Genomic DNA, 23982 nt, shown 5'->3' on the forward strand with positions numbered 1-23982 from the left:
CAGCAGACAACTGCCTTGACTGCTGTCAAAAGCTCAATGCTATGACGATTATTTGGACTCTCGTACAAATCAGCTTTGGGTTTTTATTATAAAAAAACAGTTTTAAATACAAATTTGAATTGAAATATATTGTATTAATATTTATACATATATGCAGCACATTTATATTGAAAATAAAAATATTTTAATATATTTTCAGTATATGGCAAATTATATACACTGCATATTCCATATACACACGAGCTCTAGCTAAATTCTGCCTTATGTATAAACGAATTGCACTTGAAATCAAGCGTAAATGCAGGCGACAGCATTATTTCAGATCTCAGTAGATTTCTGCTGCCATTAGCACACTTCATCTTCGACTGCAGGCTCGTCGTCCTCCTGCTGCGAGACGCTGACCTCAGCGAAATCCTCCTCCACGCTGTCCACAAAGCTGGAGACTCTGCAAGCAATTAAGCAAACACTTTAAGTGAGCAACAACAGTTTGTTGCATGTGGCATGTGGCATGCGTTACTTCTCGAAATCGCACTGCGGCAACAGACCCACGTCCTTGAGCTGACCAACGCCTCCGCCGAACCTTAGAAGCGTGCAGAGACGCAGCAACGCCAGCAGGAGGAGAAACATGCCAGCCACGTAGCTCAGCCAGAGATTGTGGGGAAAGAGTATCAGTGCCACGCCCATGGCGACATAAATGGGCGCCGGCCGCCAGCTGCCCAGCCACGCTGACAGACGCCAGCAGTCCAGGCAGCAGGCGTGCCTCTGGTAATTATCACTGAAAATTAAAAATAAATAAATACATATGCGCGCCAAGCATTAAATTTATGACCTCTTCCCCCCGTTCTTCCGGTCGAGCTTCATCGGGAAACGACCTTCTGCCACTCCCCCGTACTTACTCGCCACATTGTAGCTGCAGGAATATGTTTATCAGCCATTTTATCTCAATGAACAGCACCAGCAGAGCTGAAAAACTGCCCAAACATTAAAATTTTTATGATCCGGCGACAGAGCAGAGACTGCTCACACTCACAGTATATAGAGGCCCGCCTGATAGCCATGCATGTAGACATCGACGCCCACTCCGCAGATAACTGAAATGAAAAATGACCACAAATTGGCTGCTGGGTGCTCAAGAAATTGGCTATTGGCTATTGCCAATCGGAGGTGGAGGTGCCGATGGAGTTGGGTTCTATTATGGGCATTTCGTGCTACAGAATATGCGTTTGGAAACAATAGAGAACTGTGTCTACGCAAATAACATTTGCTTGGTGGCCATAAAATATGGTAAAACGCAAATATGTAATCTAAGTCACATTGATGAGACAATGGAAATGTGCGAGGGCTGAGACAAGGGTTTTGACAAGGCTAACAAAGAGATGAACATATGAAATTTGATATTTTCAAGAGTTCCTTTGCCTTACAAACTGCAAGCATACCAGAATTTAATTTACCATAGAAAAAGGGCAGTAAAGTCTGAGTCGTAAAAAATTTAAGGTTACACAAAAAATAAAATATAAAAATAAAATAAAATATATAAATTTATATGTTTATGAATACAGACTTAAATAGAAATTAAAATGGGACATTAAGCAACATAAATAACATAATAAATAATTATAATAAGAAGAAAATAAAATATAATTTAATTAAATAAAATATAAACGAAAATTTGGAAAATAAAAAATTGTTAAATAAATTTTAACAATAATATTTATTAACAAAAAAAATAAAATAAATAAATAAATATATAAATAAATAACAAAATAATGAATAAAGGAAAATTTAAAAAATTGTACTCCATTTAAAGTTTTTTTTTTAAATTTAGATTAATTTTTATTTATTTCGATTTAGAGCAAACTAAATAACATAATAATTAATTTTAATAATAAGGAAATAAAATATAACTTAATTAAAAAAATATGAACAAAAAATTTAATAACAAAATAATGCACAAAGGAAAATTTTAAATGTTGTACTTCAGATAGAGTTTTATTTTAAATTTAGATTAGGAATTGGAAGTCAAAATCTTAGTTTTTATTTATTCCGATATAGAAAAAATATATAAAAATTATATAATTATATATATATTATACAATGAACAAAGTTGTTAAAATAAAAATGTTACAGAAAGAAATAAATCTAAATATTTATCCCAATATATATTTTCCTTTTACTTTATTAAATCTGCTGCCCTTACTCAGAACTTACCAAACTACCCACTTCCACAATAATATATACATATGTACATATACATATTCACATTTATTATTAATATATTACATTCTAAGCATATTATGCCTATCAGCGGTTACTTTCCCTCTGTCTAAATTATGACTCAACAAAAGAAGAGCAACAACAACAACGACAACAACAATAAATTCAGCAAGAAGAAGCACGACAAATGCGAAAATCTACTGAAAATTCAATCTAATTAAGTTGTTATTGTATGCGCGGGGAAAACAAATTCGATTGGACTGCAGATAAAAAGGCAAATGAGATTTGCCCACTCGCACAGTCCGCGGTCCACAATCCACAAGCCAAAAAGCAAAGCCAAACCAATTACATTAAACGCTTTGAGAGCATCAACTAGAGCAAAAAAAGAAAGAAAGACAACAACAAAAGACTGAATAGAGAGTCGATGAAACGTGCGTCTATAGAAAATCAAATAAAAACTAGGCAAAAATTATGCTCAGCTCCCGGGGCCGATTAACTGGAGCTGGGGACAGTCAGCTAAAGCTAAAGCTATACACACATATATGTACATATATATATACACATATCCCTTTTTTTGTGATTTGAAGGGGGCCAAGCGACTGGCGCCAGAAAGCGAGCAACAACAACAACAAGTGCCGTGCATAGGGATAAAAACCATAAAGGGTTGCACTTTGCCAAGGATGTGCGAATGCAGCTGCTGACTAGGAAGAAGAAAAAAACAGTAAATAAAAGAGGGCCAATGCCTTGTTAATGGCCCTGAGAGAGCAGCTTCTCTTTGCTGGCTTATCAGATCTTTGGGCAACACGCAGTGCTGAGGTTTATGAACTGCCAGCTATTTTTTATTTGCATAATGCACCAGCCAGACTTGGCCAAAACAAAAACAATATTGTTGGAAAAAATCATTTTGAACTTGACCCAAGCAGCAGATGCTGCAGCTGTGGCGATGCTGTTGCTGCTATTGCTGCTGCTGCTGCTGCCGCTGCTGGCTGGATGCTTAGGCATCGCTCATTTATCACATTTCCCAGCTGGGGCTGGTCAGGAGCGGCTACGGACTGTTGCACTATGCCAGGCGACGACCATTACAAGTGCATTAGACGCTGGGACGATCCCCCACAATACAGATGACACTCATGGGAGGTGCGAGGCTGGGGCATGACAAGCGCTAAAGCCAAATTTAATAACTGTAGCATATGCAAGCGTGTTTTCGGACAGATTATAAATTGCATTCAAATGCTGGAAAAATGAACTCAAGCGCATTGGCTGCTAAACTGTTAGTCCTGCAGCAGCATGAGCACGCTAGAAGTTTGCACTCAATTAAATTGTTGCATTCTTATTGGTTTGTGCAACCAGCAACTAAATTAGCATAAGTATATTAAATAAGACTTGGATATTTAATATACTTATGCTAATGTGGCCGAAACTAAGAGAGCTGCAATTTTAGTTACTTAACTTGGCTGGCAGATGGACACATTTAATTTAAAGAAAAATATGGCAAATAAAATTCTTAGCTCTTCAAAAAGTGTAGTATTTCAATTATCGGAGCGCAGCACAAAGAGATAGTGGACAGCTCTGCTAAAAACATGAATTTGAAATTAAAAAGTAGTGCTCATTATTTCAGCAGCAGAAGGTAAACCACAAGAATGAATTAGTTTTACTGCATTCCCTTTGGGGTTGTCTATTGAAATAGTAGTACACAGTTGAGCGCACGGTGGAAAAGGAATGCAAATAAAATATCAAAATATTTTTACAAAAAAGGCAAGTACCAAATAATATATTAAAGAAGAGCAAACAAAATATAAAGTAAAATAATGTCATATAAAATAATAACAAAACAAAATAAGTATAAGATTAAAATACAAAATTAAATTTAAAAAATTAAATTATAAACAAATGTTTTTAAGATTAAAATACAAAATTAAATTTAAAAAATTAAATTTAAAAAAAAAATAATAATAATAAATAAATAAAAGGAAAATAACAAAACAAAATTTAACAGATATAATAAAAAAAAAATCAATTATGAAATAAAATTAACAAAATTAACACCAAATAATTAACATATTAAAAAAAAATTAAATAATGAAAAAAAAACATTATTAAAAATAATTTTATACTAATAAAAAAGTATAATACAAAAATGAAAAATAATAATAAATATTACACAATAAAACAAAAATATACTGAATAAAAAAATTTCAAACAGAACAAAATATTAAAAAAAATAAAAATAAATTATTATACAAATAATAAAAGGGTATAAAAAATAAACTAAAATTAAATAATAAAACTAAAATTAAAAATAAAAATTTATATAGCACACTACAAACTGAACTTTAACTTTTCTAATATACGAATACTCTTGGTTGATGCCAGCCAATATGGAATATATAATCGAATCTGAATCTAAGACAGCATAAATTTAATAAAAATCGTTGCAAGATTAACTTCTTGGTCTCATGCGACATTAAACGGCACCTGAGTTAAATGCACCTTATATATTCTTCCAGCTCATATAGCTCACATGAGTGCACGCATAAGTGTTTAAGTGTGCGCGTGTATAAGTGTGTGTGTGTGTGTGCTTACCGAATGAAGTCAACAGACCAAAAACTCTTATCACAGGACGTAAACAGTCGCAAGGCTCGACCGGCTGACGGCAATGGCGGCGACGTCGCTGCAGCTGCTCGTGTTGTTGATGCGGTTGACTCATGCTGCACTTGTAAATTATATTTTTGATGTTTTTCGTTTTCTTTTACTTTTTTATTGGGTTTTCTTTTATGCTATTTGTTATTTTTTGACCGCTTTAAGCACCGTTTCAGTAGCACATTTCGCAAACAACGGCCATCAGATTGTCAGTCCAGTGGCCACGTTAATACATCGGCTAATACTCGTGGACTAGAGTGAGCTCAGCGGGACTTAGCTCGGAAGACACATTGTGTTGTGCATTGAATATAAATCAAGTGAACTTTTACGGCAACGTATCCAATTTCTTGGCAAGCGACTGCCCGACGATTGCCAAGGCTAGCGGGAACACTGCCGACAACAACAACAACAACAACAACCACAACAGCAACAACAACAATACGGCTAACGAATAAAGAAACAATAAGCAGCTCGTTACGCGTTTAAATTTCAGGTTTAATTTGGTGCCAGCATACGCTGCGTATGCGTAATGCGACCGACACTTTCACGACGTTTGCACGTATAATTCGTTCGCCTTCTCAACAGCAGCATTTAATCACCGTGGCACTTGACTGTGTGTGTGTGTGTGTGTGTGTGTTTCAACTAATGGCTGCAAATTACCGTTACCGTTAACATGCAGCATTCAGTTACCTGCGCCGCGCCACACGCACCACGTCAACAACTGAGTTTTTAAAATGTCCGCCAAGAGTTTGTGCAGGTGCCACCTGCCACTTGCCACTTGCCACTTGACTCTGGAGCCAAAAGCCGAGCCCGAGCCCTAGTCAGAGTTGGAGTCAGAGTCAGAGAGAGTGTCCTAAACTACGTCCGCACGCTTCTGGCAGCGCCAAGTGAATGAATAGAGCAATCGTCCTCGGTCGCCTTTCAGGCTGCTGCGACTCCCTAGCCAAAAGGCGGCCAGCAGGCCAACGAGATGCCCTACTTTACGAAATACTTTCTTCTCTTTTTTTTAATATTGCAATTTCAATAATACCATCTACTGTTTGCTGAATGAAAGTTTTAGCATGGCTATAAAGTTAGAGATTGTAGAAGTCTGTTTTTATTTGTATTATTTTGCGAGTAAACATTTAAGAAACTGCAAATTGTTGCTGCGTTTGTGTTTGTCTAAATGTTTATATGAAAGTTACCCAAAGCTAAGTTTAACTAAGTTTGCTTAGACACATGTTGCTGCAGTGGAACAAATTTTATTAATATTTATGCATAATGTGAAAGTAAAAGTCGGAAAATTTTGCAGTCCTCTAAAATAGTTCATATAATTTATAATAAACGCAAGTATATACAATTGATATTTAAATTGGCTTTTAGATTGATATTTAGTTTATTATTATAAAAAAAAAAAAATAAGAAAATAAGAAAACTTTAAATATTATATATATTTAAATATATTTATATATTAAAATATATAAATAATATTTTTTTAAATAAAAAAATGATTTTAATATTATTATTTTATTTCTTATTTATAAAAAATAAATAAAAATAAAATAAGATAATTTTTAATAATAAAATAAATAAATGATATTGAGAAAATCAAAAAATTAAAATTGCTTTTAAAATTAATATATTTCTCTTATAAATAAAAAATAAATAAAAATGATAAGTAAAATGATAATAATAAGATAATTGTATATAATACAATAAATAAATAAAAAACAAAAATTAAATAATTAATACAATAATTAAATATGAATACAATAAAATTTATTGATTTATTCACAAAAAAAAAGAAAATTATAAAAAAATATATATATACAAAAATTTCTATTTTTAATTCACAAAATGTCTTTAATTTTGTATTTTTTGTTATATCTATTTTCTATGCATCAGCATTATTTATAATTATTTATGAAACATCGCTCTTAAATAAAGACTATATGCTTTCATTAAACCGGCTGGTACTTAGATTTATGGGAGTATTATTAATAATAATAATTTTATATAAAAGCAAGTCAGCTGCATAAATTTCATATTCAACTGTTTAACATAAACTCTTAATAAGTCTCCCAAAATTAATGTTGCTTACTTTAGGGCAGCGCATTTCTCAAGTGCTCAAAGCCGACTCCCGAATTCTTTGTTGATTCCGTTTTATATGTCACGTTGCCCTTCATGTTGTTGTTGCTGTTGTTGTTGGTGGTAGTGCTGTTGCTGCTGCTGTTGTTGTTGCTGTTGTTGCTGTTGTTGCTGTTGCTGTTGCTGTTGCTGTTGTTGCTGTTGCTGTTGTTGCTGTTGCTGGTGTGTGTTTTCCATGCGACAGTCGCTGGCCCGTTAGCCTCAGTTTCTCTGGCCAATCCCCAGCCCCCGCGTTCATCACTTTGTATGTTTGTTGGCGTCGTTTCAGTAATTTTCATAACTGGCGCTCTGCGTGGCAATTGCCGTGGAAGGGCGGAAGCTGCCACTCTGCTGCTACTTCTCCTGCTGCTGCTCCACGGAGCAGTTGACAATTGCGGCATCTACGCAGCGTGTGGACAAAAACATTTTTCGGCAGCGAAAATGCCGCCATTCCTTGGACCTACCAACAAGACGGCTAAGCCCCTGCCCGCCCCGTCTACAGCGCACCGCCTGCACCGCCCTTGATATATTAAACACAGGAGCAGCTGAAGGAGCAAATATTTTTTTAGCCTGCTTCAGGTTTATCTACATCTCTTGCATCTCTCATTTTGCCAAGCGAGCTGTGTGGAGTGCGAAGCTGTCGTGCTGTTTGCATTATGCGCCGTTAATGGCATCTTTACTGGCTGTACGACGTGGCGTATGCGCAATGCTAATGATGCGACGGGGCCAGCCAGACAGCCAGACAGCCCGACGTAGTCCGCCTCACTTGGCAAAGTCTTTACGACGTTTCATTATCTTGGTTATGCCAGCCACCATGGCCACCTCCGGCAGCGCCAGCTTGCTGTCCTCCTGGAAATCACAGCGACGCGTCAGATGCAGCCACGCCCGCTCCGGATTGAGGGACAGCGGCATCTGCAGCCAGCCGACGTAGTCGATCTTCAGGGAGCCCGTTAGCAGCTGATCGAAGGGCGTGTTGCCAATGAAGAACATGGACTTGAGCACCGAGGTCTTGGCCTCCTTGATGTTCTGGCCCAGCACGCCCTGGAACGGACTTGGCTCGTTGTCGCCCGTGCCCAGCTGCTCGAGCAGCCAGTCCTTGTTGAACTTCAGATAATTGTAGATCACCTTCAGCGCCTGCTTGCCGATGTTTGTGGTCAGCACATCGCTGGCCAGCACCTCGGCTATGTAGTCCGCAATGCCCACATCCAGTTCCATGGCGTAATTGGCCGGCGGACTGTGGCTCAAGCGCTCCGACTCGGCGTTGGTCATGGCCAGGTCATCCATTTTGACGGTGCTGACGGCGCTCATGCCGCCGGCGCCACGCCCGCAGCTGCTGCCGAAGTCCGTGTCCAGATTGATGCTCTCCTTGGCCTGCTTGAGAAACAGCTCGATCTGGTCCGTGTGCTTGTCGTCCTCGTCCACGGAGCAAATGGCCTCCGACAGGGAGTAACAAATGGCAGCCTTGTCCTCATTCTTGGCTGTAAACAGAGAGATATATGTATTTCCCTTCTATGACCTTCTATAGCTTCATTCGCAGCTCACCCTGCTCCTGCGCCTCGGCCGTCTTGATCAGCTCCGTGTAGAGCGCTGCAAAGACCACCTGCAGCAGCACCGAGTCCCCCAATGGGCGCGTCGACACTGGTATTATGTCCTGCAGCAGGGCTGTGATCTTATACAAGCCCTCGGGCATGCAATCCCAGATCTCTGAGATGCAAGTGAGTGCCAGGGACATGGCTTGGTACATGCTGGCGCCGTTCTCGACGGCATTGATCAGCATCTCGACGACGCAGTCGAGCACTGGATACACAAAGTGCATGATGGCCTCCAGCCAGGGCGTGCGCTTCTGATTCCACACCTGGCGCTTGTCCAGGCAATCGCTCCAGCCGCTCACGGCGTGCTCCTCTAGGGTCCTTATCAGGCAGGACTTGATGTCGACGGCCTTGCCCACGGCCACAATCAGGTATGTGAGGGACAGCACAATCTGGTAGTTGGACTGGCCAACGGGATCTGCGAACATAATCTACAATCATTATTACATATATTATTTATTCCCACTGGAGCTCGCCTATGTCCGCAGCTATGGAGTCGGTGACATTGAAGCACTCGCCACGACACAGAAACGCTTCGCATTTCAGTGGAGCTCCCTCGGCGCTGGTGAACGAGTGCTTGGCCACATTCTTAAAGTTCTCCGAAGACGGCAAATGTTGCATGAGATGGCGCATTATAATGCCCGTCAGGTGGGCATCGCGCATCAGCAGAATCTTCAGCAGATACGACCAGTGCGCCTCGGGAAACGCCAGCAGCACCCGCAAGTCCAAGGAGATGGCCGTGTTGGTGGTCAGATCGGCGAATTCGGTGACCCACTGACACGACTGCTCCTTGGGAAAGTAGCGGGGCAGCGCAAAGATAATCCAAGCCGATGGCAGACCATGACGGGAGCTAAACATTTCCATGTTATCCAGGCCTTTGCGAAAGACCTGCCGAATGGAATGAAGAGTATTAGATATTGGTAAAAATAGAAGGGAGGTGGGAGATGGTAAAAGACTCCTACAGAATTAGGAGATACCAATGAATCCTAAACCCAGATATTCTAGGCCTTTAATAAATCGTATCGTATCGTAAGATAAGGGAATTCCCATAGATAACTCTCAAGTTCCAACGGTCTATCATTCAACTATATCCACTCACCTTGGATAGCACACCAAGGGGCGCTCCACGCAACAATAGACAGTAGAAGAGCTCCCGGCACTTGGCATGAATATCCCTGACGATGACGCTCTGATTGCTCAGCTGGAGGCCCACATAGGCCTCGCCGCTCTCACAGACGTGGGGCAACAGCTCGGCGATGCAGAGCAGCATGTTGCAGATGTCCACCAGATGCAGCTGCGCACGGGCCACGCTGGTCACGATCTGCGTGTACCGCACCGTCAGCACACTCAGTGTCTCGTTCAGCATCCCGGCGAAGATCTTTTGCGCCATCTTCGGCGGCACCGAGTTCCAGAGATCGGCCTTGGTGCCGCGCATGTAGTGCCACCACATTTGCACCGTATACGAGCCGCGCTCCGACTCGAAGAACGGCTGCGTGTCCTCCCAGTGCAGGCAGTCCGCATCCTGAATGATATACAACAGCAGCAGGCGACAGTGCAGGTCCAGCAAACGCTCAGCCAACGCCTCGGACATCTGGGCGTATTGCTTGAAGCTCAGCTTCAGCGCACCGCCCTTCTCATCGCCCTTGGGCGGACATATCGTAGTCGTGGCTGCCTGCATGTAGACGCTCAGCGAGTTCTTCACCAGCGCAGCCGCGCCAATCGTGGCCGTCAGCACTGAGAGATCGGCATGGTCCAGCGACTCCTGCGAGAGCCGATGTATGTGCTCCAACAGCAGATCCGCTGACTTGGTGACCAAACTCACAAACTTATCCGGATCAGAAGTTTTGACCGTGACGCTGCTCTGTGGAGGTCAATAGATTAGATATGCAGATATAGGCTGTGCTTCAGTATATTTTCTATATTGTTCCAGCTAATCTCTGTTACAGAACTTATTTAGCGTATTAAGGCTTAGGCTTATCATGAATGTATATATAAATATATTCTTGAACAGCGTAATGAGATAATCCGTTTTAACTATACGTGTTTGTTTTCTTATACATATACATGTTCGTATGTCTGTCTGTATATCTGTCTCTCTGTCTGTCTCCATCTCTATTTGTCTTTCTCTCTCTCTCTGTCTGCGAACAGAATGGGATGACGAAAAACTACAGAAGATCATTAAAGTTCTCTAGATGTGGTCAACAATATTCATTTGGTATTTATACTCGAGTAAATCGAAGCTATAATGCTTGCAGCAGCAAAGAGTGTTCGCATTGGTTACTTAAAGCTCGACTCCAATAGCCTCTACCTGGCGTCGATTACAACATTTGAGAGCGACTATATAAAGGGCAGCAGCTGCAGCATTTCTTCAGTCGCCTAGGCCTGATGAAAGCCGTGGCGTCGTGCAGTATAGTAAACTGTATTCAGCTAATCTGAAGAGGAATTACTTAAGGGAAATAACTAAGTGGAAATAACTAAGAGGAAATACTTAGAAATAGAAGAAATTCTTGAAGGAAATACCTAGAAGGTATAGTCTGAGCAAATACATAGACGGAATACTTAGAAATAGAAGAAACTCTTGAAGGAAATATTTGGAGAAAACACTAAAGGAAATACTTAGATTAAATATTTAAAGGAAATATTTAGAAGAAATAATAGACATATACACATATACATAATTGATTATCATTAACACACGAAGTCTACATAAATGATCGGATTATTAGATATCATAAACTTACGAAGTCGCATTCGTTCAGCTCCTTTTCGGTATGCAGCAGACCCGAATGTTTGCGATAGGAAGCAAAGTATTCGTCCTCCCACCTAAACGAAAAGTTGACCCAGTCAAAATGGAGCAGCGCCAGGGGAAAGTTTGCAGGGCAACTCGACCTACCAGCGTATCAGTTTAATGGATGCAAACGATGCATAGCGCGGAAAGTCTAGCTTTCCGCCCACCACGCCCGGGCAGATGGGCTCCTGCAGCACGCGCTGATGCGTCTATTCGTGAAACAAATCAAGAATGGGCATTGTCAGAAACAATGTGTTAACGAGTTTTCCCAAAAGCACTTCTCTCTCGCATTGCGGTCAGTCTGTGCGGGCACCTGATAGAACTCCAAATCGCGCTGCAGCAAAATGGGCACGCGGTCCATTAAATTTCCCTCCTCGAGCACCTCCATTCCGACGAATTCTTTTCGCTGCCAAACTGCAAAACTGATTAGCCAGAGCCAATCGAGGATATCGAGCAAACAGCACACTGTGAACTTGTGTCGAATTGTTGCCAGGACAACGACTCCAAGGCCTGATGGATGATGTAGCGTGAATACCGATAAGAGCACTTTGCAGTTATTTTTCCAGATATTTGAAATTTGATAAGCGAAGCGTATACCCGATTTTATAATAAAATAAAATATTTGTATTTTAAATAAATTTTATTTAAAAATTAAATTTTTATACTTTGATAATGAAAAGTATATATTTATTTATTATACAATATTTATTATATTAATTACATATTTATTTAGTTTTTATTTTTTTAAATTTGGCATATTTTTCTGGAGTTTTAGAAGCACATCATTTTTTTGGGCTGCATATACTAATTAATATAACTAATATTTAATAAACACATATTTTGTTTAATATTCATATTTATGCTAATTAAAAAAACAATAGAGCCAAGACTTAATTTAATAAAAAAATAACGATTGGTTTATATATATTTCTACGTATTTATTTGTAAAACAAATATTTAAAATAAACTCCATTTGTATTTATATTTAATAATATATAGTAAACTTGGGTGATACTTAAAATTTAATGTTTACTATATTAAATTAAAATAAAAAATCAATTTTAGCAGCAAGTGTATTAAGTCAATAATACTTCTATAATAAGCTGTTTCTTAATCTTATCTGGTAAATAAGATCTGTTTTAAAACAAATGTGTAACTGTTTTCAAGCTATCAGGTAAGAGAGAGAAAGAGAGAGAGAGAGAGAAAGAGTAAGAAAGAGAGAGAGGGAGGCAGAGCCGTAAAGATAATGTTAAACATTCGCTCTCCAAATGTCCATACATATACATACATATATATATGTATGTATATATATATACAATGCCCATTCAATGCAAGATAAGCCGCCGCTCGGCCGCTCGGCCGCTCGATCGCTCAACGGTTCAGTTGATAATTGAGCGGTGCAGGGAGCACATCGACTAGCAGCGGACCTAAGTGGACAACAAAAGTAAGTGAACTCAAAAGCCCGGGATGCAGTGCTAATCAGTGGCCGAGCTCATTGCTGGGGGCGCGCTGTCGGAATATTTTCAGTGCCAGCAACCAGCGACAATTTAGCGCTTATCGCTGCGATACCGTGCTCGTATCAGGCGTATCAGCAATCCATAAATCTCACTGCGTTTCTTCTTTGTGTGTTTTTTTGTCTTCTTCTTGGCACAGCATAGCATGATCGCAAATCTGAGACATTTGACGGGCCGCCTAGCGGTGCAGCGTGGCCAGCTGCAGCAGCAGGTGCGCAGTGCCTCCTATCTGATCGACCAGCCAGAGTACAGTTTCCTCAAGGATCTCGGACTGGAACGCGACAATCCCGGCGTCTACTCTGGCCACTGGCAGGGCCGCGGACAGAGCATCACCAGCTATGATCCCGGCACCGGTCAGCCCATTGCCTCAGTGCGCCAGGGCACCGTGCAGGAGCTGCATCAGACCATTGGCTTGACCGTTGAGGCCTACAGGCAGTGGCGTCAGGTGCCCGCCCCGGTGCGTGGTGAAATCGTGCGTCAGATCGGCGACGAGCTGCGCAAGTACAAGGAGCCACTGGGCAAACTCGTCTCCCTCGAGGTGGGCAAGATCTACAGCGAGGGCCAGGGCGAGGTGCAGGAGTTCATTGACATCTGCGACTATGCTGTCGGCCTGTCGCGCATCTACTCCGGCCAGCTCATCAATTCGGAGCGTGCCCAGCACACCATCCTGGAGGCGTGGCGCCCGCTTGGCCTGGTCGGCGTCATATCCGCCTACAACTTCCCCAATGCCGTCTTCGGCTGGAACGCGGCCATCGCTCTGGTCACTGGCAACGGTGTGCTCTGGAAGGGCGCGCCCAGCACTCCGCTCGTCTCCGTGGCCACCACCCGGATTGTGGCCGAGGTGCTGCAGCGCAACCATCTGCCGGCCGTGGTCAGCCTCTGCCAGGGTGGCACCGATGTGGGCGCCGCCCTGGTCGCCGACCAGCGCGTGAATCTGGTCAGCTTCACGGGCAGCTGCCAGACGGGTCGGGATGTCGGCGTGGAGGTGCAGCGCCGCTTTGGCAAGGTCATTCTCGAGCTGGGCGGCAACAATGCCCTGATCATTGACGAGTCGGCCAACATTAAGATGGCCCTGGATGCGGCGCTCTTCGGCTGCATTGGCACCAGCGGACAACGCTGCACCACCACCCGACGCATCATTGTGCACGAGAAGCTCCACGACAGCTTTGTGGAGGCGCTGACGGCCAAGTACGCGCAGCTGCTGCCACGCATTGGCCACCAGCTGGAGCTGCAGACCCTCGTGGGTCCGGTGCACAGCAAACAGAACGTCGACAGCTACAAGGAGACCATCGAGGAGGCCAAGCTGCTGGGCGGCACCGTGGCGTTCGGTGGACGTGTCCTGGAGCGTGCTGGCCACTATGTGGAGCCCACCATTATCACGGGACTGCCACATGATGCGCCCGTGGTGCATCGTGAGACCTTTGCGCCCATTGTCTACGTATTGAAGGCGCGCAATGTGGACGAGGCGGTGGCCTGGAACAACGAGGTAGAGCAGGGCCTCTCCTCGGCCATCTTCACGGAGAACATTGGCCAGGCCTTCAAATGGATTGGCGCCCAGGGCTCCGACTGCGGCATCGTCAACATCAACACGACCACAAATGGCGCCGAAATCGGCGGCGCCTTTGGCGGCGAGAAGGCAACGGGCGGCGGCCGCGAATCGGGCTCGGATGCCTGGAAGCAGTACTGCAAGCGTGCCACCATCACGGTGAATCACTCGGGCGAACTGGCCTGCGCTCAGGGCGTCGTCTTCAACGTGGAGTAAATAAGCTACATATATGAAATTGAATTTAGTCGAACATTGTTATCGTGATTTGTATTATAAAAATGTCTATAAACAAAAAATGCATTTAAATGGGTTCATCTTTTCCTAAGCTAGTGGTTTAATGGGGAGCTGGGTCACAGCTCGCTGAGGTCGAAGCGCCAAAAGTCGACCTCGATATCCTTCGACTTTTGCTTGTGGAATTTGTAGCTGGCCTCCAGGTTGTAGCGCAGCTCGGCAACGACTTTGCCACGAGCGCCCCATTCCTTCGACTTCTTTTGGATGTAAGCGCTGCAAGAGAGAGAGAGAGGGGGAGAGCATAAGAGAGTCGAATTATGTATAGCAGATTACGGACTATAATAAAGATATAGCAATTAGCAATACATTTGTGGCCTAGCCTTAGTTCATAATTAACAGTTAATTTTTCATGCGAAATTGAATCAAAAATTTATTTTTGCTTAGCATAAACAATAGTTGAATCTCTTCTTATTTATTAGAATATATAATTTAGGTAATCGTATTAGCTTGATATTAACAATAATTTATTGCTTGCTTGCTTCTTCTAAATATATTTGGTTTAGATTTTGTCCAGTACAGCCTGCAGTTGATAGCATTGATAACATTCACATTTCTCTCTCCGTTTACTCAGGTAAAGCACATTAATTTTGTTTTTCTCTACATTTTTTATTTATTTTTTGGCAGCTGCTCACTCACCGGGTGGAGGTTTTGTGCAGCGAGTAGACTGCGCCAGTGGCCAATCGCATGCCCACATCCAGGAAACGCATATCCATGCCGGCATTGTGCTTGGTGCCAAAGGGCGGATTCATGACAACCGTGTCGAAGGCCTTGTCCCACTTGCTGCCAGGCAAGTGGAGTACGTCGGCACGGATGCAGTCCACGTTTGGCAGCTCCATGTCCACCACGTTTTGCCGAAAGGTATCCACAGCTGCGTCGTCTAGCTCAAAGCCGATGGTGAGCTGCGCGCCCAGCAATGTGGCACCAATGCTTAGCATACCGCAGCCAGATCCCAGATCAGCAACCAGTTTGCCCTCGATGTCGTCGTGCTGCTCCTGCATGCAATGCGTCATGCAGGCAGCGATGTGGGGCGGGGTCGGGTACTGTTCCAGCAGTAGCTTTGGCTTCTCAAAGCCATCGACGCACTGCAGATACTCCTCGAGCTTCTTCAGCTTTAGGCGCGTCATGTTGATGTTGGGGGACGTGGGCGTGTGTATTGTTCTATGAAATTACTTGGAGTTGGGCGCTGGCGGTGTCGGCAGTGGTTCCAGGCGAGGCAGCACGGGTATAAAACTATTTCCAAAATACGAATCCTGCGGTATAAAGAAGCCCAGAGTAGTAGAGCTCGTTGGATTAAATGCAGATCGTGGCGCGGCGATGCCGCCAGCGGCATTAGGCGTTGCGCTCACGTTCTGCACAAACTCAGCTGTCACTGTCGGCTGTCCAAGCAGCTGCGGTGCGGGCATCTACAAAGCAGCAAGCCAAAAATCTATTAACCTGTCACTTTAATGACAAATATACGAATATGTATTTACATTTACCTGATTCGCTGTGCTACCCAGTCCGATGAGCAACTGTTTCTTGGTTTGTATTTCTTCAAGTATTTTACGGTTCGTTTCTGCTTGTTGTGCACTTGATGTGGGAAAAGCCATCAAAAATAGGCGAAATTTTGTATGAATAACTAAATAAAAAGAAATTAAATAATTAAAACGGTTCAACACGCGCTCTTGTTTCTATTGTTTTTTCTGCATTAAAACTGTGTTGTTCCGAATCGGTTCCAAAGAACAATTCACTAAACGGAACGATCGAAACAGTTCCAAGCTATTCAAAAATATATAAAATTGGCATTTTCATCTCTTCTGTCATAAAGTTTTATATTTTATGAATGAAATTATATTATTATTAGCTCATGTTAGCGCTGTTGGTGTAAATCACGTTACCAATAAGTTGTATTGCGCATTTAATTAGCTATAAATACCATATGTTGTGAGTCATGGTATTCTTCATTTTGGTATTTTTGGTTTGCTGCCACACTGATTGTTATCCAAAACGTGCGCTGGCAAACAAAATAAATAGCACGCATACACAAAACAGACGCCAGGATACAATAACAACAAACAGCTTACACGCCCACACAAATCGAATATAGTTCAATTGCATTTCTTGGAATTGTAAGAAGAGAACAACGTCAATCATGAGTATGAGCGACGACGATAGAGATATTGACATCGAGAGTGACGTAAGCAGACATCATGACGTGCACAATTGACGTCATAGATAATTTTGAATATTTTCTTCTCGCAGGACGATGGAGACTCTGATAACGGTCTTGGATCCTCGCGACACACAAGCACTGCTAATTTTACCCCGGTAAACAATGCAGCAATACAATAGATCACTAATAACAACACGAGACCCACGTTGCTATTGTTTATAAACAGACGCTTGGTGCTCGTGTCTCTGTTGTGCTTCTTCTTCTTGCTGAATGAATGAAGGCGGTAGTAATTTGTTGTTTATTTTCTTTATGTTCAAGGCCGAAAAGCGAGCACACCACAATGCGTTGGAGCGTCGTCGAAGAGATCACATTAAAGAGAGTTTCAGCAACCTGCGTGAAGCAGTGCCCACGCTAAAAGGCGAAAAGGTGAGCGAGTTGAGCAATATGATAGATGATCTTAACTTACAAGAGAGGGAGTCGTTAGAGCAGCCTTAGTTAGTAAAGCGTAGAGTTATATTTGAAAAGTTCCCTTATACATATATGTATGTATATGTTTACGTTAAATTATGAAAAGATGGTAGAAGTGGGAGTAAGAGAGTAATTATAAGGGGCAACAGATATCTTGCTGGAACATAGTGAGCTGTGACTTGGCTTAATTAACATTGTAGTTATATGTTGTCTTAATTTATTGAGCTAAGTCCCAGACACTAATCCTTTCGCGCTACCTTAGGCGAGTCGTGCGCAAATACTCAAAAAGACCACCGAATGCATTCAAACGCTGCGACGAAAAATCACTGAGAGTAAAAAGGACATCGAGGAAATAAAGGAACAGAATAGGATACTAGATGAACAAAGTAAGGCCTATTTGAAATAAGATCTAAAATAGAATTTAGTCTAAACGAATATCCATACATTCAGTACGACGCCTGGAGGGCAACGGGTCCAATGGCAGCGACTTCTTGAGCGGCGACGACGACCTTAGCAACGATGTGGAGGATATTTTGGAGCAGTCCGATTTCAGTCGACGCAGTAAAAAGATGAAGACCTTCCACGCATAGCCCATAAAAGAGCTACGCTGTACTTTGTCAGGTTTACGCTAGCATCGTAACCGAATCAATCGAAGCATAAATTCTAATGCCTGGGCATTAAGAGCAACAGTCTACCCCATAAGTTTGAGCCTTACGCCCAACCAATACCTTAATGTGTGTGTGTGTGTGTGTGTATGCGCTGGAGCATGGTGTGGTGTGTGAATGTCATTTTGTACTCTCATACTAATACAAGATTTCTAAGTATCTAAAGAATTAGATAAGTGAAACAGTGAAAATGGAATCATTTGTAAATTTGGTAAATGAGGTCTATTAAACAATGAACCAATCTATCTACAATGTATAAAATATGGATATGTTTATCAATCTGTTGACTTCGGCGATGGCATTGCAATTTGAATTGCCGATTGCACAGATTTCCGCATTCGCCTATGTGAACCACACTTTGTAGGGTATCTAAAAATATATATATTTTTGTATAAAATTAACATACGGCCACACTACTTGAACTTGAGCGTCAGCCAGAGCAGCACAAAGACGAACAGCACAAAGAGGAACATATAACACATTTGCTTGGAGCCGCCGCCCTGCTTGGCCAGCCGCACAACGCGTGTCATTGTGTTGCCCAGAAAACCGCCAGTGCGATCCATGTCGTCGTCGATGCCGCGTAACAGTTTATCCTGGTAGCGCACTTCGTTGCCAATGTCTATGGTCAGGGATTTGAGTGCGCCGATCTTCTGCTGCAGCTCCTCGGCCGCGCGTTCGTTTTCCGCCTCGAGGGCATCGTGACTCGCGGGCGCACTGGGTCCAGGATTCTGATTTAGGGGCTGATAAGGATAGTTGTTGCGTCGCATGCTGCCACTGCTGCTGCTGCCTGTGTGTGCCAGATTTGCATCAATTTAGCTACAATGCTGTGGGAGGAAGGCCTTTAACACTTTGTGACACGTAAACCAAATGGGGCGAACGGCTTACTGAGAGGCAAAACAGCTGCTGCGGTCGTTGTGGTTATTCGTTGGTTGTTCGCTTGTTTTGACCTCTGCACCATTCAGCTGGCTCTCAAGCTTAGGTGCTCTAGGTGTTAGAGGAATTGCCTAAACACAGGCTCTTGCAATCTTCAGTTTGATTAATGCAATGTTTATTGGAGTACTGAGTTCAGCTCCAGAACCAGCTTGATCCGAGCAGCTTTCAATTGAACTATGCCGGTATGACACAACCAACTTTGGTGGCATACGTATGGTGTCATATAAATAATGTTCCACACTTTAAATTATCAACTCCACCTAAAAGTATAAAAGTATAGTTTTTATTGCAAAGCTAAATTCTTAAATAAAAACAGTAAACTATAATAGAAATTATGAGCAATTCCAATTGAACTACAAATGTAGTCAGTGAACCAGTTGTTGTAATCGAACTAGTAGTACCGACAAAATCAGCTGTTGAGATATAACGTAACGCCGTGTTTGTTTTATTTAATCTATTTGCCATAGCAACTTTTAAACCCTTTTCCAAATTATGTGCAGTGATCAATTTCGGCCAAAAATTAAATCATTCGATTTGTGAAATTATATAAAAGCACACACACTTAATGCATAGACCTGCCATTACGTAAATTAATTGTACTTGAATACTTAATATACTTATAAGGTAATAACAACAACAAAGCTCTAAAGGTTAACTTTCTGAATCGTCTCAAAAGTAGAAGTATTTTGGGCTTACCTACTCGGATCAATACACTTGCAATATTCATCATATGGCCTGCTTATCAGCTTTGCATTTCCAAATTTCGTCATGACCCATTGGCGCTGAGTTGGCGCGATGGCGTTGACCTTGATTTACTTCGCATCGCTGGGCGCAGCTAATTTAGACATTTAACGCCGATTTAGTATAACAAATTAGCAACTCGTTTCATTTTATAGTTAAAACAACGGTAATCTCTAGGTGTGCGTAAAGCGTTGCACGTTGAACCGCAACATATTCTCTGATAAGGCTACCGTCGATCTGCTAAGCGCACATTCACTGATAAGGCTTCTCTTTCGATCCGCAGCACCTTGAACAACAACAACAACAACAGTACCAGTTACAGCAATGGAATTATCCGCAACGCTGGCCGAAATGGCTGGCGTGCCCGTGGAGGCCTTTCGCTTACTGGTTACCCTGATAGCTGGTAAAGCTACATAGATAATTGTAATTTCAATTGAATAATTCTAGTAATAACCCATTCGACTCCTTCAGGCTATCCGATTGCAGCGATCTATCGTAAGCTGATTGTCGATTTAGAGAACAAGGCGTTGCATCACCTCTTTTTCGCCTTCTGTGGTCTCAGTCTATGCTATTTCAATTATGGCAAGGATACATATCATTCGCTCTTGGCCATCAGCGTCACCTTCGTGCTGGTGCATCTGCTGCGAGGTGCCCCACACGTAATGCTGGGCGTCAACTTTGTCTTTCACATGGGCTACCTGCTGCTGGGCTATTACTTCACGGCCAGCAACGAGTACGATATCCTGTGGACCATGCCACATTGCATATTGACGTTGCGGATGATTGGTTTCGGCTTCGATGTGGCCGACGGATTGAAGCCGGTGTCTAACCTATCGAAAGAGCAGAGTGAGACGGCATTGAAGCATCCGCCATCGTTCCTCCAGCTACTGGCATATGCTTACTTTCCCAGCGGCTTCTTGGTCGGACCGCAGTTTCCCTATCGACGATACCAAAACTTCACGAATGGTGATTTTCGCCAATACGAGGGCTGCGTGGACGCCGGCCTCAAGCGCCTGGGCATGGGTGTGCTCTACCTAATCGTTTGCCAACTGGGCTTGGCCTATCTGCCGGATAACTATTTCCTGACGCCCGAGTTTGCGGAGCAGCACTTCATCAAGCGCATTTTCTTCTTGGGCTTCTGGGCGAAGTTCACGCTCTACAAATACATTTCGTGCTGGCTGTTCGCCGAGGGCGCTCTCATGTGCATTGGCTTCACGTACAAGGGCCGCGATGCACAGGGCAATCCGGATTGGTCTGGCTGCACCAATGTCAAGCTAATGCTGCTCGAGACCGGAAACACCATGGAACACTATGTGCAGAGCTTCAATGTGAACACCAATCAGTGGGTCGCTCAATACATATTCAAGCGTCTGAAGTTCCTCAACAATCGGAACATTAGCTACGCGGCTGCTTTGGGTTTCCTAGCCGTATGGCACGGCTACCATAGTGGCTATTATATGGCATTCCTTATGGAGTACATGATTGTCAGCACCGAGAAGCAGGTGAGTAATTTTTATATATTTATATCAAATATGATATAATTATTTTTGTGTTTAACAGATCGATCGCGTTTACACCAAGGAAGTTCTACCCAGATATGGCGAAACATTGAACAATTCAATGATATATAAAGCTCTTTATTTCGTGTCCCTAAAGTCCTATAACATCGTCTACATGGGCTGGTGTCTCACCTCATTTGTTTTCCTCAAATACGAGCGCTGGATCACGGTCTTCAGGGCAGTCAACTATTTCGGCTTCGTATACATGCTCATCTGGGCTTGCCTGTTTCATGGCTATCGTCATTTTATTAGCAAACCGCCGCAGAATCGAGAGCCCGCCGCAAAAGCATCAACTGTAAAACAAGCCACAGATTAGTGGAGCGGCAAACCCGTATGCAATGTCCAATTCAGCAGAATTTCTTTCGTTTAAAATTGATGTGAAGATGTTACCAAATAATCATAGTTTACTCTCACACACATATATATCTGCATATATATGTACGTGAGTGGTAAACGATTGAATGCGATAAGGACTAAAGGACGTGGCGTAAAGTTGTAGCTGTTCTCAATCGTTCATTATAGAAAGCAATGTCTAGTCAGTGAAACATAGTTGAGTTGCTCTATGAACGGCGTCGAGACTTATCCAACTATAAAGACAATTTTATATACATATATTTTCATATGCTCACAAACTGTATAAGAATAGAAGCAGCTATGCAAAAAGTGCAAATTTAAAAATCATATTTAAGCAATTATCAATTGAAAACTCTTTATAACATTTCGAACCTTGTAAATATTGTAGAATCAAGGCTTTTAAATTATATGGTAGCTAGTTTGTAACACTCTGTTCAACAAAATTGGTTCTATCGAAAAATTAATAAACTTCTTGCTTGAGTCACCCAACGAGATGCGAATTCTGTTTTAAGTAGATACATCTGACGGAGGAGCCTGCGATATCAAAGATCTATAATTCCAAATACTCCACAATAAAGAGAAACATTCCACTTTACAGATACAATGCATTTTGTAAACATATTTATTGGGACTCAAGTAAGGATAGAATGATGAGAATGTATGAGAATGGTTACGGGGGAGCGACAACGGCAGCGGATTAATGCTCCATGGGCTGAGCGTCGCCATCGCCGGCGTCCGCACGACGCTTGGCGCCTCCGCCAGCGCCGGTAGTCTCCTCCTCAAGCTCATTGATCTCGCTGAACATGTAATCATCCTGATACTCCTTCAGTATTTTGCTGGAGCGATTCTCGTCCAGGAACAGGGAGTAGACCTTTTTCACGTCCTCGGTGTTCACTTCGGTGGCCTTGCGACGGCGACAAACCAAATTGGCCGTGGTTATCAATTGGATGGCATAGCGGAGGCTGGTGTCGGTGGCGATGCGTGTTAGGATGGTCAGGGCATCGGGATGCATGATGCAGTCCTCCTCCTCGCAGCGTATCTTGAGTATCTCCTTGACCTCCTTCTCGGTGTAGGGAACGGTGCGTATGATAATCATGCGGTCCAGCAGATCGATGGGTATGCCATGTGGACTGCGGTAATTGGTGCCGCGAATGCGTGTTATGCCACGATTGGTGGCCATGACCACGACAGGCGCCATATCAGATTCTAGGGCACGATTCAAGTACGAGAAACACTCAATGTCCAGCATATGCACCTCGTCAATGAAGAGGACGCCCGGATTGATCTCGGCCTTGCCCTCCTCGCGCCACTCCAGCACCTTGTTATTGATCTGGTCGCGCACCTCCTGCTTGATCTCGCCCGTATCACCGGAAAACAGGGCCAGAAATCCATGGGTGCGACTGTTGATGACATCGATCTCGTGCAGGGTGACAGTGTGCACGACTTCCTTGCGCTTCTGCAACTCCCCCTCGGGGCACTGGACAAAGCGAGTCTGTGCCCCAGTAGCATCGTAATCGCGTGCACGTGTGAAGCTGCGTCCCAGCTTGTTCACCTTGCCGGAAGCCTTGTCTATGGTGATGACATCGCCGGCCTGAATCTTCTCCTTCATAAAGCACTCGATGATTTTGTTGCCCAAATCGTAATTGGTTTCCATTTCGGTTGTTTTCAGTGTCACTTTGCCCACCTTTTGGCCGGTACCGGTAGCCGGACGTTCGATTTGTATCTCAACCACTTCGCCCTCGATGATCTCTGTCTCCTCCTTGATGCGCACTCCAATGCTCTTGCGCAATGCCTGTGACAGCGCCTCCGTCTTGCTCATCTCCAAAGAGTAAATCTCCGAGCCAGACATGCTGGTAAACGGCGTCTCAGTGCCTAGAGCCTGAGCCATGCCTACGGCAATAGCCGTTTTGCCTGTACTCGGCTCGCCGGCTAGCAAAATGCAACGTCCGGCAATTTTCCCCTCTCGTACCATTTGCACCACAACGCCAGCGGCACGGCGAGCATCCTTCTGGCCCACCATGCCCTGGGAGACAGCACGCGCCTCCAGCACATCGTCCAATCCCAGGCCGCGAATGTGCGAATGGGCGCCAATGCGCTCGATGCGTGTTATGTCGCGCACTTCGATTTTCTCAGCTTCTCCCATGATTTGCTATTTCTTCAAGTCACTTTTTGTGTGAAATTCAATCCGTTGTGCGTCTCGTTGAAAACGGATTCGACTTGTTTGGAATAAGTCAACAATTTAAACGAATATTTTATACTTTGTTGCTCGGCAACACAAAACAAATTGCCGGCTCGATATGCTTGACATGTGTTTTACTATCGATATTTCCGTGACAAAAAAAACATATCGTACTTCTCCAACTACGATTAAATCGTTTTGGTTTCGATATTTATTTATGAAAATAAATTCGATTAACATAAT

General features: G+C 43.0%; 9 protein-coding genes across 10 annotated transcripts; 3 read left to right on the forward strand and 6 right to left on the reverse strand.

The window, feature by feature from the left end:
• Window positions 1-200: 200 nt before the first annotated feature.
• Window positions 201-5771, reverse strand: LOC108651983 (uncharacterized). The gene is made up of 5 exons (XM_018101949.3): window positions 4798-5771; window positions 1031-1091; window positions 897-971; window positions 518-775; window positions 201-445 (listed from the first exon to the last, which is right to left on the reverse strand). The coding sequence occupies exons 1-5, from the start codon at window positions 4919-4921 to the stop codon at window positions 346-348; spliced, it is 618 nt and encodes a 205-aa protein (XP_017957438.1). The 5' UTR covers window positions 4922-5771; the 3' UTR covers window positions 201-345.
• A 1543-nt stretch (window positions 5772-7314) lies between these two features.
• On the reverse strand, window positions 7315-11933 carry LOC108651974 (uncharacterized). Its single transcript, XM_018101937.3, has 7 exons — window positions 11651-11933; window positions 11443-11546; window positions 11291-11372; window positions 9649-10410; window positions 9026-9437; window positions 8503-8967; window positions 7315-8438 (listed from the first exon to the last, which is right to left on the reverse strand). The coding sequence occupies exons 1-7, from the start codon at window positions 11723-11725 to the stop codon at window positions 7723-7725; spliced, it is 2616 nt and encodes an 871-aa protein (XP_017957426.1). The 5' UTR covers window positions 11726-11933; the 3' UTR covers window positions 7315-7722.
• Window positions 11934-12637: 704 nt separating this feature from the next.
• On the forward strand, window positions 12638-14697 carry Aldh7A1 (aldehyde dehydrogenase 7 family member A1). Of its 2 annotated transcripts, none has more exons than XM_018101940.3 (2): window positions 12638-12781; window positions 12991-14697. In XM_018101940.3, the coding sequence occupies exon 2, from the start codon at window positions 12997-12999 to the stop codon at window positions 14611-14613; it is 1617 nt and encodes a 538-aa protein (XP_017957429.1). In that variant the 5' UTR covers window positions 12638-12781; window positions 12991-12996; the 3' UTR covers window positions 14614-14697. The 2 variants fall into 2 exon arrangements, with proteins under 2 accessions (XP_017957429.1, XP_017957430.1); XM_018101941.3 differs by having other exon boundaries at window positions 12659-12781; window positions 12996-14697.
• Window positions 14638-15812, reverse strand: Mettl5 (Methyltransferase like 5). The gene is made up of 2 exons (XM_018101948.3): window positions 15325-15812; window positions 14638-14901 (listed from the first exon to the last, which is right to left on the reverse strand). The coding sequence occupies exons 1-2, from the start codon at window positions 15810-15812 to the stop codon at window positions 14748-14750; spliced, it is 642 nt and encodes a 213-aa protein (XP_017957437.1). The 3' UTR covers window positions 14638-14747.
• A 35-nt stretch (window positions 15813-15847) lies between these two features.
• LOC108651985 (SOSS complex subunit C homolog) lies at window positions 15848-16482 on the reverse strand. Its single transcript, XM_018101952.3, has 2 exons — window positions 16167-16482; window positions 15848-16091 (listed from the first exon to the last, which is right to left on the reverse strand). Exons 1-2 carry the CDS (start codon window positions 16275-16277, stop codon window positions 15855-15857), a joined length of 348 nt encoding a protein of 115 aa, XP_017957441.1. The 5' UTR covers window positions 16278-16482; the 3' UTR covers window positions 15848-15854.
• A 139-nt stretch (window positions 16483-16621) lies between these two features.
• Max (MYC associated factor X) lies at window positions 16622-18218 on the forward strand. The gene is made up of 5 exons (XM_018102672.3): window positions 16622-16864; window positions 16930-16995; window positions 17159-17266; window positions 17571-17694; window positions 17759-18218. The coding sequence occupies exons 1-5, from the start codon at window positions 16820-16822 to the stop codon at window positions 17896-17898; spliced, it is 483 nt and encodes a 160-aa protein (XP_017958161.1). The 5' UTR covers window positions 16622-16819; the 3' UTR covers window positions 17899-18218.
• Window positions 18170-19144, reverse strand: Bet1 (blocked early in transport 1). The gene is made up of 2 exons (XM_018102673.3): window positions 18859-19144; window positions 18170-18797 (listed from the first exon to the last, which is right to left on the reverse strand). Exon 2 carries the CDS (start codon window positions 18738-18740, stop codon window positions 18387-18389), a length of 354 nt encoding a protein of 117 aa, XP_017958162.1. The 5' UTR covers window positions 18741-18797; window positions 18859-19144; the 3' UTR covers window positions 18170-18386.
• Window positions 19145-19215: 71 nt separating this feature from the next.
• nes (lysophosphatidylcholine acyltransferase 3 protein nessy) lies at window positions 19216-22049 on the forward strand. Its single transcript, XM_018102223.3, has 4 exons — window positions 19216-19530; window positions 19931-20050; window positions 20119-21149; window positions 21208-22049. Exons 2-4 carry the CDS (start codon window positions 19972-19974, stop codon window positions 21520-21522), a joined length of 1425 nt encoding a protein of 474 aa, XP_017957712.1. The 5' UTR covers window positions 19216-19530; window positions 19931-19971; the 3' UTR covers window positions 21523-22049.
• A 102-nt stretch (window positions 22050-22151) lies between these two features.
• Window positions 22152-23888, reverse strand: rept (RuvB-like helicase 2 rept). The gene has a single exon (XM_018102222.3). The coding sequence runs from the start codon at window positions 23701-23703 to the stop codon at window positions 22258-22260; it is 1446 nt and encodes a 481-aa protein (XP_017957711.1). The 5' UTR covers window positions 23704-23888; the 3' UTR covers window positions 22152-22257.
• Window positions 23889-23982: the final 94 nt, after the last annotated feature.

Source organism: Drosophila navojoa, chromosome 4 (genome assembly GCF_054131105.1).
Source record: "Drosophila navojoa isolate 15081-1374.11 chromosome 4, UAZ_NAV_1.0, whole genome shotgun sequence".
NCBI classification, from domain to species: domain Eukaryota; kingdom Metazoa; phylum Arthropoda; class Insecta; order Diptera; family Drosophilidae; genus Drosophila; species Drosophila navojoa.

Excerpts from the sequence above, each read along its gene's own strand:
- nes (XM_018102223.3), top strand. The coding sequence starts at position 19,972 with ATGGAATTATCCGCAACGCTGGCCGAAATGGCTGGCGTGCCCGTGGAG. Across the intron at positions 20,051-20,118 it reads ACTGGTTACCCTGATAGCTG|GCTATCCGATTGCAGCGATC; the intron begins GTAAAGCTACAT and ends CGACTCCTTCAG. Across the intron at positions 21,150-21,207 it reads TTGTCAGCACCGAGAAGCAG|ATCGATCGCGTTTACACCAA; the intron begins GTGAGTAATTTT and ends TGTGTTTAACAG.
- rept (XM_018102222.3), bottom strand. The coding sequence starts at position 23,703 with ATGGGAGAAGCTGAGAAAATCGAAGTGCGCGACATAACACGCATCGAG.
- Bet1 (XM_018102673.3), bottom strand. The coding sequence starts at position 18,740 with ATGCGACGCAACAACTATCCTTATCAGCCCCTAAATCAGAATCCTGGA.
- Max (XM_018102672.3), top strand. The coding sequence starts at position 16,820 with ATGAGTATGAGCGACGACGATAGAGATATTGACATCGAGAGTGAC. Across the intron at positions 16,996-17,158 it reads GCACTGCTAATTTTACCCCG|GCCGAAAAGCGAGCACACCA; the intron begins GTAAACAATGCA and ends TTTATGTTCAAG. Across the intron at positions 17,695-17,758 it reads TAGGATACTAGATGAACAAA|TACGACGCCTGGAGGGCAAC; the intron begins GTAAGGCCTATT and ends CCATACATTCAG.
- LOC108651983 (XM_018101949.3), bottom strand. The coding sequence starts at position 4,921 with ATGAGTCAACCGCATCAACAACACGAGCAGCTGCAGCGACGTCGCCGC. Across the intron at positions 1,092-4,797 it reads TGGTCTGTTGACTTCATTCG|TTATCTGCGGAGTGGGCGTC; the intron begins GTAAGCACACAC and ends TTTTCATTTCAG. Across the intron at positions 446-517 it reads CCGCAGTGCGATTTCGAGAA|AGTCTCCAGCTTTGTGGACA; the intron begins GTAACGCATGCC and ends AATTGCTTGCAG.
- Mettl5 (XM_018101948.3), bottom strand. The coding sequence starts at position 15,812 with ATGACGCGCCTAAAGCTGAAGAAGCTCGAGGAGTATCTGCAGTGCGTC. Across the intron at positions 14,902-15,324 it reads CTGCACAAAACCTCCACCCG|CGCTTACATCCAAAAGAAGT; the intron begins GTGAGTGAGCAG and ends TCTCTCTTGCAG.
- LOC108651974 (XM_018101937.3), bottom strand. The coding sequence starts at position 11,725 with ATGGAGGTGCTCGAGGAGGGAAATTTAATGGACCGCGTGCCCATTTTG. Across the intron at positions 11,547-11,650 it reads GCGATTTGGAGTTCTATCAG|ACGCATCAGCGCGTGCTGCA; the intron begins GTGCCCGCACAG and ends TTTCACGAATAG. Across the intron at positions 8,439-8,502 it reads GGCCGAGGCGCAGGAGCAGG|CCAAGAATGAGGACAAGGCT; the intron begins GTGAGCTGCGAA and ends CTCTGTTTACAG.
- Aldh7A1 (XM_018101940.3), top strand. The coding sequence starts at position 12,997 with ATGATCGCAAATCTGAGACATTTGACGGGCCGCCTAGCGGTGCAGCGT.
- LOC108651985 (XM_018101952.3), bottom strand. The coding sequence starts at position 16,277 with ATGGCTTTTCCCACATCAAGTGCACAACAAGCAGAAACGAACCGTAAA. Across the intron at positions 16,092-16,166 it reads TGGGTAGCACAGCGAATCAG|ATGCCCGCACCGCAGCTGCT; the intron begins GTAAATGTAAAT and ends GCTGCTTTGTAG.